This window comes from Capra hircus, chromosome 12 (assembly GCF_001704415.2).
Source record: "Capra hircus breed San Clemente chromosome 12, ASM170441v1, whole genome shotgun sequence".
NCBI classification, from domain to species: Eukaryota; Metazoa; Chordata; class Mammalia; order Artiodactyla; family Bovidae; genus Capra; species Capra hircus.
In genome coordinates this window covers 15,618,667-15,632,731 of record NC_030819.1, presented here as the reverse complement: position 1 = coordinate 15,632,731, position 14,065 = coordinate 15,618,667, and the positions used below count along the sequence as shown (strand labels likewise).

Here is a 14,065-nt window from a genome sequence, read left to right as displayed (position 1 = left end):
ATGGATATGAAAGTTGAACTATAAAGAAAGCTGAGCACTGAAAAATTGATGCTTTTGAACTTTGGTGTTCGAGAAGACTCTTGAGAGTCCCTTGGACTGCAAGGAGATCCAACCAGTCAATCCTAAAGGCAATCAGTCTTGAATATTCATTGGAAAGACTAATGGTGAAGCTGAAAATCCAATATTTTGACCACCTGATACAAAGAACTGTCTCATGGGAAATGACCCTGATGCCAGAAAGATTGATGGTGGGAGGAGAAGGGGATGACAGAGGATGAGATGGTTGGATGGCATCACTGACTCAATGGACATGAGTTTGAGCAGGCTCTGGAAGTTGGTGATGGACAGGGAAGCCTGTCATGCTGAAGTCCATGAGATCACAAAGAGTTGGACACTATTGAGCAACTGTACTGAACAGACAGCAGTGATTCCCCCCAAAAATCAGAGTTTTAGGACACTTTGGGATGGCAGGTGTTATCACTGGGCTTCTGGTGGATACCCCCAGGTTTGTAGCCTGCAGCACTGGGCTTTCCTTGATCATATCTGGGCTGAGACTGCCATGTGTAGTTTGACTTTCTTGCTTCTCTGTGGAAGCCTCCAGACTTCCATCTCAGTAAATTGTATCAACAGTTTTACAATCTATGAGGGGCTCTTCTTAAGCTCTTAGTGCCTGCAGGAGTGAATGATGAGGCTTCCTAGAAATGTAACAATGAGCCTTTGTGTTCTTGAGAACTAGTCATCTTCCTCTGATATGGTCATCCTACTCATAATTCTTCCAATAAACCGTCTTCTCTTCTCTGGAGTAGATGAAATCTCCTGTGACCTTGTGGAAGGTAAGGCAGGTGTTACAGCCTGTGAACATGTGTGTGTAGAGCAAGACAGGAGTGTAGGGCTTCAGTGCCTCATCCATTTGAGAGATGGCATCAGCTTTCTGTCAATAATCTGATCAGGCACTAGTTAGTTGAACAGAAAATGCTTTTTAGTTATGCTTTGTGTTTTGAATTTTGGATTCTCCTTCTCTTCCTCCTGTGGATTCCTCAACATCTTACAGACAGAAGAGAGCTATCAAAAACAAACCCATCAGGGGACTTCCCTGGTGGTCCAGTGGTTAAGAGCCTGCCTTCCAATGCAGGGGTCATGCATTTGCTCTCTGGTTAGGGAATTAAGGTATCACATGCCTCAGGGCAACTATGCTGCTGCTTTCCAACTAGAGAAGCTTGTGCACTGCAATGAAGACCCAATACAGAAAAAACAAAAAAAAAGGTTCGTGTTGGAGATTTCTTGGTGAATGATGTTTTTCAGTTGAGTAGACCAGTTAAAGTTGATAGAGATCAAATCTAGACATTAATTGAGAACAATCAATGTTATATCATGTGGGAGATAGCCAGCATACTCAAAATATCCAAAAAAAAAAAAAAAAAAAAACCATTGAAAGTCATTTCACCATCTTGGTTCAATTAATCACTTTGATGTTTGGTTTCCACCTAAGTTAAGTGAGGAAAAAAGAAAAACCTTCTTGACCATTATTTCCACAAGCAATTCTCTACTGAAATGTAACTATTAATAAAATGCTCCTTTTAACAAACAAAATGTGATGGGCGATGACATGTGGATACTGTACACTAATGTGCAATGAAAGAGATTGTTGGGTAAGTGAAATGAACTACCACCAACCACACCAAAGTCCAGTCTTCATCCAGAGAAGGTGTTGTTGTGTATATGGTGGGACTGGGAGGGAGACCTCTGTTATGCACTCCTTCAGAAAACCAAACAGTTAATTCCAACGAGTACTTCTCCTCGTTAGGCCAACTTAAAGCAGCACTTGATGTAGTGTTTGAATTAGTCGACAGAAAATGAATTATCTTCCATCAGGGTAATGTAAGACCGCATGTTTCTTTGATGGCCAGGCAAAAACTGTTACAGCTTGGCTTGGAAGTTCTGACTCATCTGCCATATTCAGCAGACGCTGCTCCTTCGGGTTTCTATTAATTTTGTTTTTTATAAAATTCTTTTAATGGAAAGAATATTAATTCCCAGGAAGACTTTAAAAGGTACCTGAAAAAGTTTTTGCTCAATATAAAGTTTTGGAAAGATGGAATTATAGTTTCCTGAAAAATGGCAGACGATAGTGGAATAGAACTTTGAATATGTTCAACAAAGTTCTAGGTGAAAATGAAAAATATGTTTTATTTTTACTTAAAAATGAAAAGAACTTTTTGGCCAACACAATACTAAGACTTTATTGTCTTTGAATTTAAGATTTTGGCTTACCTTAAAACTATTTTCTGCTTCTCTTATTGGAGATAGTGGATCTGTGTATTTTTTTTTTTTTAAGATTAGCCCTGAATGTAGCATTTTGTCAAGATGGGTTTTTAAAATGCTATAATAAAAGTAAAGCTTGTGTTAAGAAAAACTGGCATGACTTGTATTTCTAATAAGGGCTTTTTTCTTTCAGGAGGGCACCAAGGTAGTTCTGCCCATGTTTTTGGGGAAAATGATTAGTTATGTTGAAAACTATGATCCTGCCAATTCTGCCGCTTTGCACGAAGCCTACGGCTACGCGGCAGGGCTGAGCGCCTGCGTGCTCGTGTGGGCCGTTCTGCACCACTTGTGCTTCTATCACATGCAGCGCGTGGGGATGCGGCTGAGAGTAGCCGTGTGCCGCATGATCTACCGCAAGGTGAGTGTTGCTCGGTACCACAGTGTGTTCCTCTCCTGAATGATCAGGAACATTTTGGGGAAGTTCTCTGTATATTACAGATTTTGTAACTGGGATCATTTACACCTTCCTAGAGAAGCTTGCTATTTGCATCAGGCCAATTTTTTTTATTGTCATTTAAGCAAACTTTACCAGTAAATAATGAAAAGTTTTGTACTGAGATTGGGTCAGGGCTGCCTTTGATAACTTTAATCCACAGGTTGTTGCATAATATCAACTTGTAATGGAATCTAACTAAAAAAATAAGTATAAAAAGTATTAAATTGGTTTTCAGTGTTTCCGTACCTTAATGTTGTAGCTGTATTTGTGGCAATTTTGTGGTTCGTTAAGACCATCTTTTATATCAAAGTTGTATTTAAAAGTAAACCTCAGTGATCAGATTTGTAGAGTTAAATCTAGGAGCACAGAATGTATTTGAGAAAGGGGATGATTATATGTTTAAATGACCCATCTAATCATGTTGAATGTAATTCTGTGAACTAAAGAAAAATATAAATGGAATCCATGCTAAACATAGACACGCTCACTATATCCTATAGTTATGATTGTTCATAATGGTATTAAAGAATAGAGCTGATGTTGGAATGCAACTTGAAATCTTATGCTGTTTTTAGTAATTTGGTGAGAATTTATTGCTATTCATTCAAGTTATTTTCTTAATTCAATATTTCCTTTTTCTTTAATATGAATTTTAGCACTTTTAATAAAACCTGATTTGATGTGTTCAGTGATTTTGTATTGAGAAATGCGACAGAATTATTCCATAGTTTACCCTGATCTTAACTAGTTTAAAAGAAATAAGGATTTCAGGTGTTTTTACAAAGGAATTGCCACTGATACACCAGTGTTAAGAGTTGAAGAGCTCTTTATAAACTTGATCCTGCATATCTCTTTGCCCTGGGCTGTGCTTTTTTCTAGAAAAATTTTGTTATTTAGCTGTATTTTATAGTTAAAATTTGCAGAAAGAGTAGATCTTAAGTGTTCTCACCACACACACACGAAAGGATAACCATGTGTGATGATGGGTATGTTCATTTGTTTTCCTATTGTAACCATTTCCCAATGTTTATTTATATCAAAACATCATGTTGCCCACATTAAATATATTTAATTCTTACTACAAATGAAGAAAATCCTCAGTGAAAGCTAAAATGAGGCAATTTAAATGAAAATTATTGTTTCTTTTACTGTTTGTTACTTATCTAGAGCTCCTGTTTCTTGGGAATACTTTTCTGGGCAAAATGTAGAATGTCTTCCCCCATGTTTCCCTGAGCAGACTCTTGTTAAATCTGGGGACTCTGTGGACTCAGGGCCCTGGCATCTCACTGTGTGTGTTTGGTACATGATCCCAGTTTCTCCTTGGGTGACATACCTTCCAGTTAAGGGTATTCACTGTCAGCCATCGTCATTTTTGTTCTTCTCTTGCACCTTCTACCATTTAGTAGACAAATACACAGGTTTCCCCGCAAATTAGCTAGATGTTTATCTTTTCAGATCTTGATTAGTTTTCAGAAGTATGCAGGAAACTTCACCAGAACTGCATTGTGAAAACCTTAAGTTACATTTGAGATGATGGTTTAGTCAAACAAAGCTCATGCTTTGCTGCACCAGTAGGCCACTGTCCACCTAGTTTTTTTCCTCTTCCCACTAACACTTTGGAATCCTTTAGGAAATCTGATTTTGAAATCTGATCTGACCTTGTATGTTGCCTATGTGAATGTAATCATCTCCCAAAGTGTTCATGTACTGTCTTAATTAGCCTAAAATAATTGTTTCTTTACCAAGTCAGAAACTGTGTACGTAACCTGAAATTCCAGAAACATGGGAATTTCCTTGTGCACAGCCTTACATCTGGATTTCTAGTGAGGTGCAGAAATAAGACACTTCTTGCAGGTTACATGTGGGCCGATTCCTTAGGGCAAACCTGATGCTGCCGAGCGGCTCTGAAAGGCCCCTGTGAATGTCTGTGGTTCATGCTCAGGCCCCACCTCCTGACCCCTGATCCTGAGGAGAAAGCTGGTCGGGTGTTGGAAATGGAATGGCTGCTAAGCTCAAAGTCATAGTTTGTAATTTGGAATATGTATCATATATAATGGAGAAGGAAATGGCAACCCACTCCAGTATTCTTGCCTGGGGAATTCCATGGACAGAGGAGACTGGGGAGCTACAGTCCACAGGGTCACAGAGAATCGAACATGACTGAGCGACTAGTACACACATCACATATAAGATGACTTGTCATTTATTTACCTTTCAGCAGATTTGGTAAAATTACTGTTAGCTTTGGTTCATTCATTTAAAAAAATTGTTATAAAATATACACGACATAAAATTTACCATTTTAACTGTTTTTAAGTTTAACATTTAGTGACATTCACATTAAGCCATCACTACTGTGCATCTCCAGAATCTTTTCTTCTTCCCAAACTGAATCTCTGCCCCCATTAACTCCTCAGTCCCCTCCTCTTAGTCATCATCCTTCTACTGCTTCTTTCTATGAATTTAACTCCTCTAGGTCCCTCATATAAGTGAAATCACACAAAGTTTGTCATTTTGTTTATGCCATGTAAGTACAATGTCTTCAAGATTCATCAGTCTTGGAACAGATTCAGAATTTAAGTCCCTTTTAAGACTGAATCATATTCCTTTATATGTATGTACAACATTGTGTGTATCCATTCATCTGTTAGAGGGCATGTGAGTTGTTTATACCTTTTGATTTTTGTACATAATGCTGCTGTGAACAAAGTGCACAAATAATCAGTTTAAGTTTGTGCTTTAATATGAGTACATTTCTGGAAGTGAAATTGCTATCCGTTCAGTTCAGTTGCTCAGTCGTGTCCAATTATTTGCAACTCCATGAATCGCAGCATGCCAGGCCTCCCTGTCCATCATCAACTTCCGGAGTTCAATCAGATTCACATTCATCGAGTCAGTGATGCCATCCAGCCATCTCATCCTCAGTCGACCCCTTCTCCTCCTGCCCCCAATCCCTCTCAACATCAAAGTCTTTTCCAACGAGTCAACCCTTCGCATGAGTTGGCCAAAGTACTGGAGTTTCAGCTTTAGCATCATTCCTTCCAAAGAAATCCCAGGGCTGATCTCCTTCAGAATGGACTGGTTGGATCTCCTTGCAGTCCAAGGGACTCTCAAGAGTCTTCTCGAACACCACACTTCAAAAGCATCAATTCTTTGGCTCTCAGCTTTCTTCACAGTCCAACTCTCACATCCATACATGACTACTGGAAAAACCATAGCCTTGACTAGATGGACCTTAGTCAGCAAAGTAATGTCTCTGCTTTTGAATATGCTGTCTAGGTTGGTCATAACTTTTCTTCCAAGGAGTAAGCGTCTTTTAATTTCATGGCTGCAGTCACCATCTGCAGTGATTCTGGAGCCCCCCAAAATAAAGTCTGACACTGTTTCCACTGTTTCCCCATCTATTTCCCATGAAGTGATGGGACCAGATGCCATGATCTTTGTTTTCTGAATGTTGAGCTTAAACCAACTTTTTCACTCTCCTCTTTTACTTTCATCAAGACGATTTTTAGTTCCTCTTCACTTTCTGCCATAAGGGTGGTATCATCTGCATATCTGAGGTTATTGATATTTCTCTGGGCAATCTTGATTCCAGCTTGTGTTTCTTCCAGTCCAGCATTTCTCATGATGTACTCTGCATATAAGTTAAATACTCAGGGTGACAATATACAGCCTTGACGTACTCCTTTTCTTATTTGGAACCAGTCTGTTGCTCTATGTCTAGTTCTGACTGTTGCTTCCTGGCCTGCATACAGATTTCTCAAGAGACAGGTTGGGTGGTCTGGTATTCCCATCTCTTTCAGAAATTTCCACAGTAGATTGTGATCCACACAAAGTCTTTGGCATAGTCAATAAAGCAGAAATAGATGTTTTTCGGGAGCTTTCTTGCTTTTTCGATGATCCAGTGGATGTTTGCAATTTGATCTCTGGTTCCTCTGCCTTTTCTAAAACCAGCTTGAACATCAGGAAGTTCACGCTTCACGTATTGCTGAAGCCTGGCTTGGAGAATTTTGATCATTACTTTACTAGTATGTGCTGCTGCTGCTGCTAAGTCGCTTCAGTCGTGTCTGACTCTGTGTGACCCCATAGACGGCAGCCCACCAGGCTCCCCCATCCCTGGGATTCTCTAGGCAAGAATACTGGAGTGGGTTGCCATTTCCTTCTCCAATGCGTGAAAGTGAAAAGTCAAAGTGAAGTTGCTCAGTCATGTCCGACTCTTCACGACCCCGTGGACTGGAGCCTACCAGGCTCCTCCATCCGTGGATTTTCCAGGCAAGAGTACTGGAGTGGGGTGCCATTGCCTTCTCCACTAGCATGTGAGATGAGTGCAATTGTGTGGTAGTTTGAGCATTCTTTGGCATTGCCTTTCTTTGGGATTGGAATGAAAACTGACCTTTTCCAGTCTTGTGGCCACTGCTGAGTTTTCCAAATTTGCTGGCATTTTAAGTGCAGCACTTTCACAGCATCATCTTTCAGGATTTGAAATAGCTCTACTGCAATTCCATCACCTCCACTAGCTTTGTTCATAGTGATGCTTTCTAAGGCCCACTTGACTTCACATTCCAGGATGTCTGGCTCTAGATGAGTGATCACACCATCGTGATTATCCAGGTCATGAAGATCTTTTTTGTACAGTTCCTTTGTGTATTCTTGCCACCTCTTCTTAATATCTTCTGCTTCTGTTAGGTCCATACCATTTCTGTCCTTTATCAAGCCCATCTTTGCATGAAATGTTCCCTTGATATCTCTAATTTTCTTAAGTGATCTCTAGTCTTTCCCATTCTGTTCTTTTCCTCTATTTCTTTGAATTGATTGCTGAAGAAGCCTTTCTTATCTCTTCTTGCTATTCTCTGGAACTCTGTATTCAGATGCTTATATCTTTCCTTTTCTCCTTTGCTTTTTGCTTCTCTTCTCACAGCTATTTGTAAGGCCTCCCCAAATTGGTATACTATATGTTAATTTCATGTTTGGTCTTTTGTGAAACTGCCATACTTTCTTCCATTGTGGCTGTATCACTTTATAGTCTTACTTGATCATTGATTTTTCTGTTTAACTTGAGGACTAAATGGAACATTTTTATCAACCATGACATTTTGTTTGGATCCATGGCTCCAGCTGGTGGTCTATTCACATAGCTCAAGGTGGTCTGTTCAGGTTCCTCGGATCTCTAGGGAATTTTTCAGAGTTTTTTATCAAATGAAAGAATTGTACAGCATAGGCTGTGCTTTTTGTCAAGTCAGCAGACTGGCATTAAGAACACAGGTTCCTCACAGGATTAGTATTTTGAATATTTTACTGGTTAGTTTTAAAATGAGGAAGCTAAGACCAAAGTGTTTAAATGATGTCATACCTGGTATTAATGGCTGACCACATTTATAGTCCAAATCCCTTAATCTCTTTCCTTGAGGCGGCCTCTCCACTCTCATCTTGTTGTTGTTCAGTCACTCAGTCCTGTCCAGCTGTTGGTGACCCCATGGACTGCAGCACACCAGCCTTCCCTGTCCTTCAATATCTTCTGGAGTTTGCTCAAACTCATGTCCATTGAGTCAGGGATGCCATTCAACCATTTCATCCTCTGTTGTCCCGTCTTCTTCCTGCCCTCAATCTTTCCCAGCATCAGAATCTTTTCCAATTCGTCAGCTCTTGGCATCAAGTGGCCAAAGTTTTGGAGCTTCAGGTTTAGTATCAGTCCTTCCAATGAATATTCAGGGTTGATTTTCTTTAGGATTGAGTGGTTGGATCTCCTAGCTGTCCAAAGGACTCTCAAGAGTCTTCTCTAGCACCACATTTCAAAAGCATCAATTCTTCTTTATGGTCCAGCTCTCACATCTGTACATGACCACTGGAAAGCCTATAGCTTTGACTATATGGACCTTTGTCAGCATAGTGATGTCTCCACTTTTTAATATGCTATCTAGATTTTGGCTCAAAATTGCTTTAGTTGACCCGTAAGTCTCAATCTGTATCCCTTTATCCTTCAGGCAGGTCCAAGTTCATTGAGAAACAGGGTGGAGGGTTTTGCCTCTGTCTCCTGCTCCTCCCTTTGCTGTCCTTGTGGGCAGGGCTGCTGCCACATTAAATCTTCTAAGGATGGACATGGGTCGCTAGAGCCCTGCTTTCAGGCATCATCCTGCTCGGTTGTCCTGACACCACACAAGACCCCAGGAAAATGCACTCCATTTTGCTATGTTCTCAGACTGACTTGGTATCACGGTAGGAATCCAATTCTTTGTATCTTTCTCTCATTTCAGTCACTTCGCCTGAGTAGTTCAGTCATGGGGAAGACCACCACAGGCAAGATAGTCAACCTGCTGTCCAACGATGTGAACAGGTTTGATCAGGTGAGCTGCCCCCGAGGGATCCTCTTCCATTTCCTATCCTCCTCACTGGGTTTAGCTTATTGGGCTGCCAGGTACCAGGGTTTGGTGTCTGCCAGGGTTCTGCTGAGGACATAAGACAAGGGTTCTCTTTATCCAACCCTCATTTCCTCTGTGTGAAGCTTAGATGTGATAATATGTGTTGTCCTATAGATAAGAGTTTTGTTTTTCTTACATTGTCTGTAACATACTTCAGTAATAGACAGGCAGCAGTGTTCTTGCCCAGCTTGGTTAGTGTTCCTAGGGGTCCTCCTGGAGTAGCCCTTCTTGGCACGTGGTATGGGCATTATGGGACTGTCTTCCTCCTCCTCTGGATGATGAAGGCCTGGTGGGCAGGGATTGTTCTTTCTCCTGTGCCCTGTTCAGTGCCTGCTACATAGGGAACTTTTGAGGAATATGCCAAGTGTGTGGTCCCCAGTCAGACACAACCTCCTCTCTGCTGTCCCATCATACCCATTTCACACTTACTTTATGAATAGACCACGTTACCCAGAGTGTTGTAGCTGTTGGTCAGATCTGTATAGACCACTTCTCTTTCCTGGATAATCCTGGCCTTTAAGTTTGGGGTTTCCCTTGTGGCTCAGGTGGTAAAGAGTCCACCTGCAATGCAGGAGGCCTGGTTTCTATCTCTGGGTCAGGAAGATTCCCTGATGAAGGAAATGCCAATCCACTCCAGCATTCTTGCCTGGGAAAATCCCATGGACAGGGAGCTTGGAGGGCTACAATCCATGGAGTCACAAAGAATCAAGCATGACTAAGCAAGTAACACTTTCACTTCTACTTCAATTATTTATTCATTAAACACAATGTAAGGCCTCTACTTAATTTGAAGGTGAATAAGCCTCAGTTTCTGCCCTGGAAAGGCCACAGCCTGTCTGGAAGGTAAATACACAAGTAGATATTGGAAAGTGTGGTAGGTACCATAATATAGACTCTTCTGGGGAGATGGGGGCTGAATTTTGGGACAGAGAGAGTTTGGGGAAGCCCCCTGAGTTCATCTGTGTTGTGGACAAAATCAACATCTTCATTCAGTGCTGCTGGTCGGGTTCTCCCTGGCACGTCCCTGAGGCCGGCCCTGTGCTGCCCCAGAACAGCGTCATCTGGGGTGGACACTTGGATTTCTGCTTCATCAGGTTTAAAACTCACTGAGTACATTTCTGTTTAGATTCCTATCTGTTCCTTCAGAACAGATTGTTCTACACTCTGTCCTTACTTATTTTGATTTTATACAGTCCTAAGAAGGCTTTGTCTTTCTCTTTTAAGGTTACGATGTTCTTGCACTATCTGTGGGTGGGGCCACTGCAGGCCATCGCAGTGACTGCCCTGCTCTGGATGGAAATAGGAATATCTTGTCTTGCTGGGATGGCGGTTCTCATTATTCTTCTGCTTTTGCAAAGCTGTATTGGAAATTCATTTTCATCACTCAGGTAAGAGAAACACTGGTTTAAAAACTAGGTGATATATGCTTGGTAGCATTCACCATGTGCTGGATGCTTCTGTTCAAAGACAAAACCAATGCCTTCTCGAGTCTCTTCTTTACGTGGATTGTAGGCCCTTCAGGCTTCGCCAGTGGAGGCTCCAGCCCTAAGCCGAAGGCTTTTCGTGAAGAGGGAAAGGTGACTGCACTCACTGGCTCCCTCCAGCACCATAGCCTGAATAAGTGCAGTGTCCTTAAGCAGAAGTTATCTATACTGAAGTTATTTAAGTGTTATTAAATAGTAACAATCCTATATGCTCAAGTTTAGCTGCATGTATTTTTGCTATGCAATTTTCAGGTACCTATATTCATGTCTTGGTTTTAATTCAGTGTTTCCATTAACTTATATGAGCCTCAGGGACAAGGTCAATCTTAATTAACTTTGTCATTATACAGCCGCACAGTCCCAGCAGCATATGTGATAGAGCAGTGGCTGGTGATGAAGGGCCTAACGGTGAGGAGATAGACCTGAAGCAGGTCCCAGAGGGTTGGAGGTGGGTCATTGTCCGGGTGGTCAGGTGATGGAGGTATTGTGCTATTTGAAGATTTTGTTTTGAGCTTTTTTTCTTCTTCTTTTTTTTTGTGATTTACATGTGATATTTTTGTCTGTTTGAAACTTCCTTTCCTGTCTTGCTGTGGAGAGATGTTCCTTACCCCTTGAGGCCCTGCTGCAGTGCTGCCAGGTCTCTGAAGCTCTTGCTCTCTTTTCCCAGTGGAATTAACAGCCCGATCTTTTCTGCTCACCGGCACTTAATTCCTTTTGTATCACTGCACAGACACTGTCTTCCTGTTAGATTCAGTGTCTTTTTGAATTCCCTGCCCGACTGCGACCTTAGGTGGAGAGTTTGTACTGCGAGTTACTCCTTGAATTGGACTGAATGGTTGACTTCCTAGTTTCTTTTTCTCCACTTGCACTTTGAGAAGGACCTGCCTGTGATGTCAGCACAGAAGAGCTGTAGGGAATCATGGATCCCTGGTCCCTCCCTGTGCCCCCTGCTGCTGCTATGGAGAGTTGAGCTGTGGTCACTGAGGCTCATCTCACGTCTGTCCCCTCAGGAATAAGACCGCAGCTGTCACGGATGTCAGGATCAGGACCATGAGTGAAGTCATAACTGGCATCAAAACAATAAAAATGAATGCTTGGGAAGAGTCATTTATAGATCTTATTACCAGACTGAGAAGGTACGTTTTTATACATATTACACCATATTTTTGTACTTTCCCCTGTTTTTAATGACTGAAATTAGAAGTCTTACCACTTTTCACATGAAGATGAGCTTAAATACTATGAATCCACATCACACATGTGGCAGGCAGGTTAAGTGGAAGAGGGGAGATGTCATTTTAACCTGCTGTTCCATTTATGATCTTCTTAAAGGCAACATTATATATGCTTCTGAAGTCAAGCAGTCAAGAAACACATGAAAAAAATGTTCAACATCACTCTTTATTAGAGAAATGCAAATCAAAACTGCAATGAAGTATCACCTCACACTGGTAGGAATGGCCATCAAGAAAACACCTACAAACAATACACTTTTACTTTGTGGTGAGAGTGCAAATTGGCAGAGCTATTATGGACAACAGGATGGAGATTCCTTAGAAAACTAGGAATAAGTCTACATATGACCCAGCCATCCCACTACTGGGCATATGCCCTGAGAAAACCAGAATTCAAAAAGACACTTGTACCTCAATGCTCATTGCAGTACTATTTACAATAGCCAGGACAAGTGCTTCCAGAGGGGCCATGGTGCCTGCCTCTGTCTGATGTCTTGGTGTCTCACACTTTTGGGGTGTCTTATTCTCTTCCCCCACAAGTTCATGAGATCCTGGAGGAGAGGGGCTGTGTCTTTCTGTCATCAGTGGGGAGCCCCACCCAGGACTTGTGGTTATGAATGCTTGTTGAATGAATGTTCAAACCCAGTCTGATTGACCCACAGTGTTTACAAGGGTGACAGGAAGCCTCTGCTTAGTTGAAAGAGTGAAGTGGTGATGAAGTGTGTGGTCCTGGTGTCTGGACAGAGCCCTCGAGGTGCACTATATTGTCCCTCCATGTGAGGACTTGGAAGTCGATGCTTCTTTTAAAACCTATTTCGTTCTCTCTTTTCCAGGAAGGAAATTTCCAAGATTCTGAAAAGTTCCTACCTTAGGGGCATGAATTTTGCATCATTTTTTGCTCTAAGCAAAATCATGATTTTTGTCACCTTCATCACCAATGAGTTCCTTGACAACCGGATCACAGCCAGCCAAGTGTTTGTGGTGGTGACGCTGATCGAGGCTCTCCGGTTCTCGAGCACCCTCTACTTCCCCATGGCTGTCGAGAAGGTGTCAGAGGCTGTCGTCAGCATCCGAAGAATCAAGGTTTGGGGACAAATAACTTTTTAAAGTTATAGGCAGATTTTACCTAAAATAGCTCCTTTATGTGGTATCCCTGTGTGCCAGTTAGGTGAGATTTAACTCTCCCAGTGCCAAAGCTGGCAGTCTTCCCAGAATGCTGCAGGTCCTCTCTTCTCTTATTAGGTAGAGTGTGTTACAGATGTCCTAAGACTGGTTCTCATGTAGGGGCAGTAGTATATGTAAGTAGCATAGCACAGGGCTCTAGTGTAGTGGTGCCTGCAGAGTGACTAAAATGTCTAAAAGCAGGAGAAGCATCAGAGTGCACCTCCTGTGCTGACTCCAGGGACCAGGCAGTGGCTGTGCAGTCCTGGGGCACAGGAGTCCTCTCTGGGCCGGGAGGGGAGGAGCTTGCTGAGAGCTCCCTGCTGCTTGGACAGGAAGAGTAGCCTCAGATTCACTTTACTCTCTATGTTCAAAAATGAGCTCTTTCCTCCACAGATGTTTTGCTTGTTGGTGTCTGAGCCTGCCTTTTGTATCTGCCTTTTCATCCCTGGCCCCTTTTTATTTACTGCGTAATCCTGTCTCTAACTGCCTTCTTCTTTTCAAATTTGTAATTCCCACCATTATGTGAACCAAGAACTTCCACATACACAAGCTGGATTTATAAAGACTTAGGAACCAGAGATCAAATTGTCAACATCCATTGGATCATAGAAAAAGCAAGATAATTCCAGAAAAGCATCTACTTCTCCTTCATTGAAAACACTAAAGTCTTTGACTGTATGGATCACAAGGAACTGTGGAATATTCTGAAAGAGATGGGAATACCAGACCATCTGACCTGTCTCCTGAGAAAACTGTATTCAGGTTAAGAAACAACAGTTAGAACTGTTGCTGGAACAAGTAATGGAATAAAGACTGGTTTCAGATTGGTAAAGGAGTACGTTAAGGCTGTATATTGTCACCTTCTCTCAAGGGTCAGTCAGTAAAGAATCTGCCTGCAATGCAGGAAACCAGGGTTTGATCTCTGTGTTGGGAAGATCCCCTGGAGAAGGGCCTGAAAACCCACTCCAGTGTTCTTGCCTGGAGAATTGCCATGGACAGAGGCGCCTG

The 14,065-nt window shown here is 41.9% G+C and overlaps 1 protein-coding gene across 1 annotated transcript in view; it reads left to right on the top strand.

The window, feature by feature from the left end:
• LOC102180841 (multidrug resistance-associated protein 4-like) overlaps positions 1 to 14,065 on the top strand; it is a 169,069-nt gene that overhangs the window by 23,495 nt on the left and 131,509 nt on the right. Inside the window, exons 4-8 of the mRNA XM_018056301.1 lie at positions 2,456 to 2,680; positions 9,010 to 9,099; positions 10,399 to 10,562; positions 11,669 to 11,794; positions 12,727 to 12,976. Coding sequence (XP_017911790.1) covers positions 2,456 to 2,680; positions 9,010 to 9,099; positions 10,399 to 10,562; positions 11,669 to 11,794; positions 12,727 to 12,976 — 855 coding nt within the window. The remainder of the gene's footprint in view (positions 1 to 2,455; positions 2,681 to 9,009; positions 9,100 to 10,398; positions 10,563 to 11,668; positions 11,795 to 12,726; positions 12,977 to 14,065) is intronic.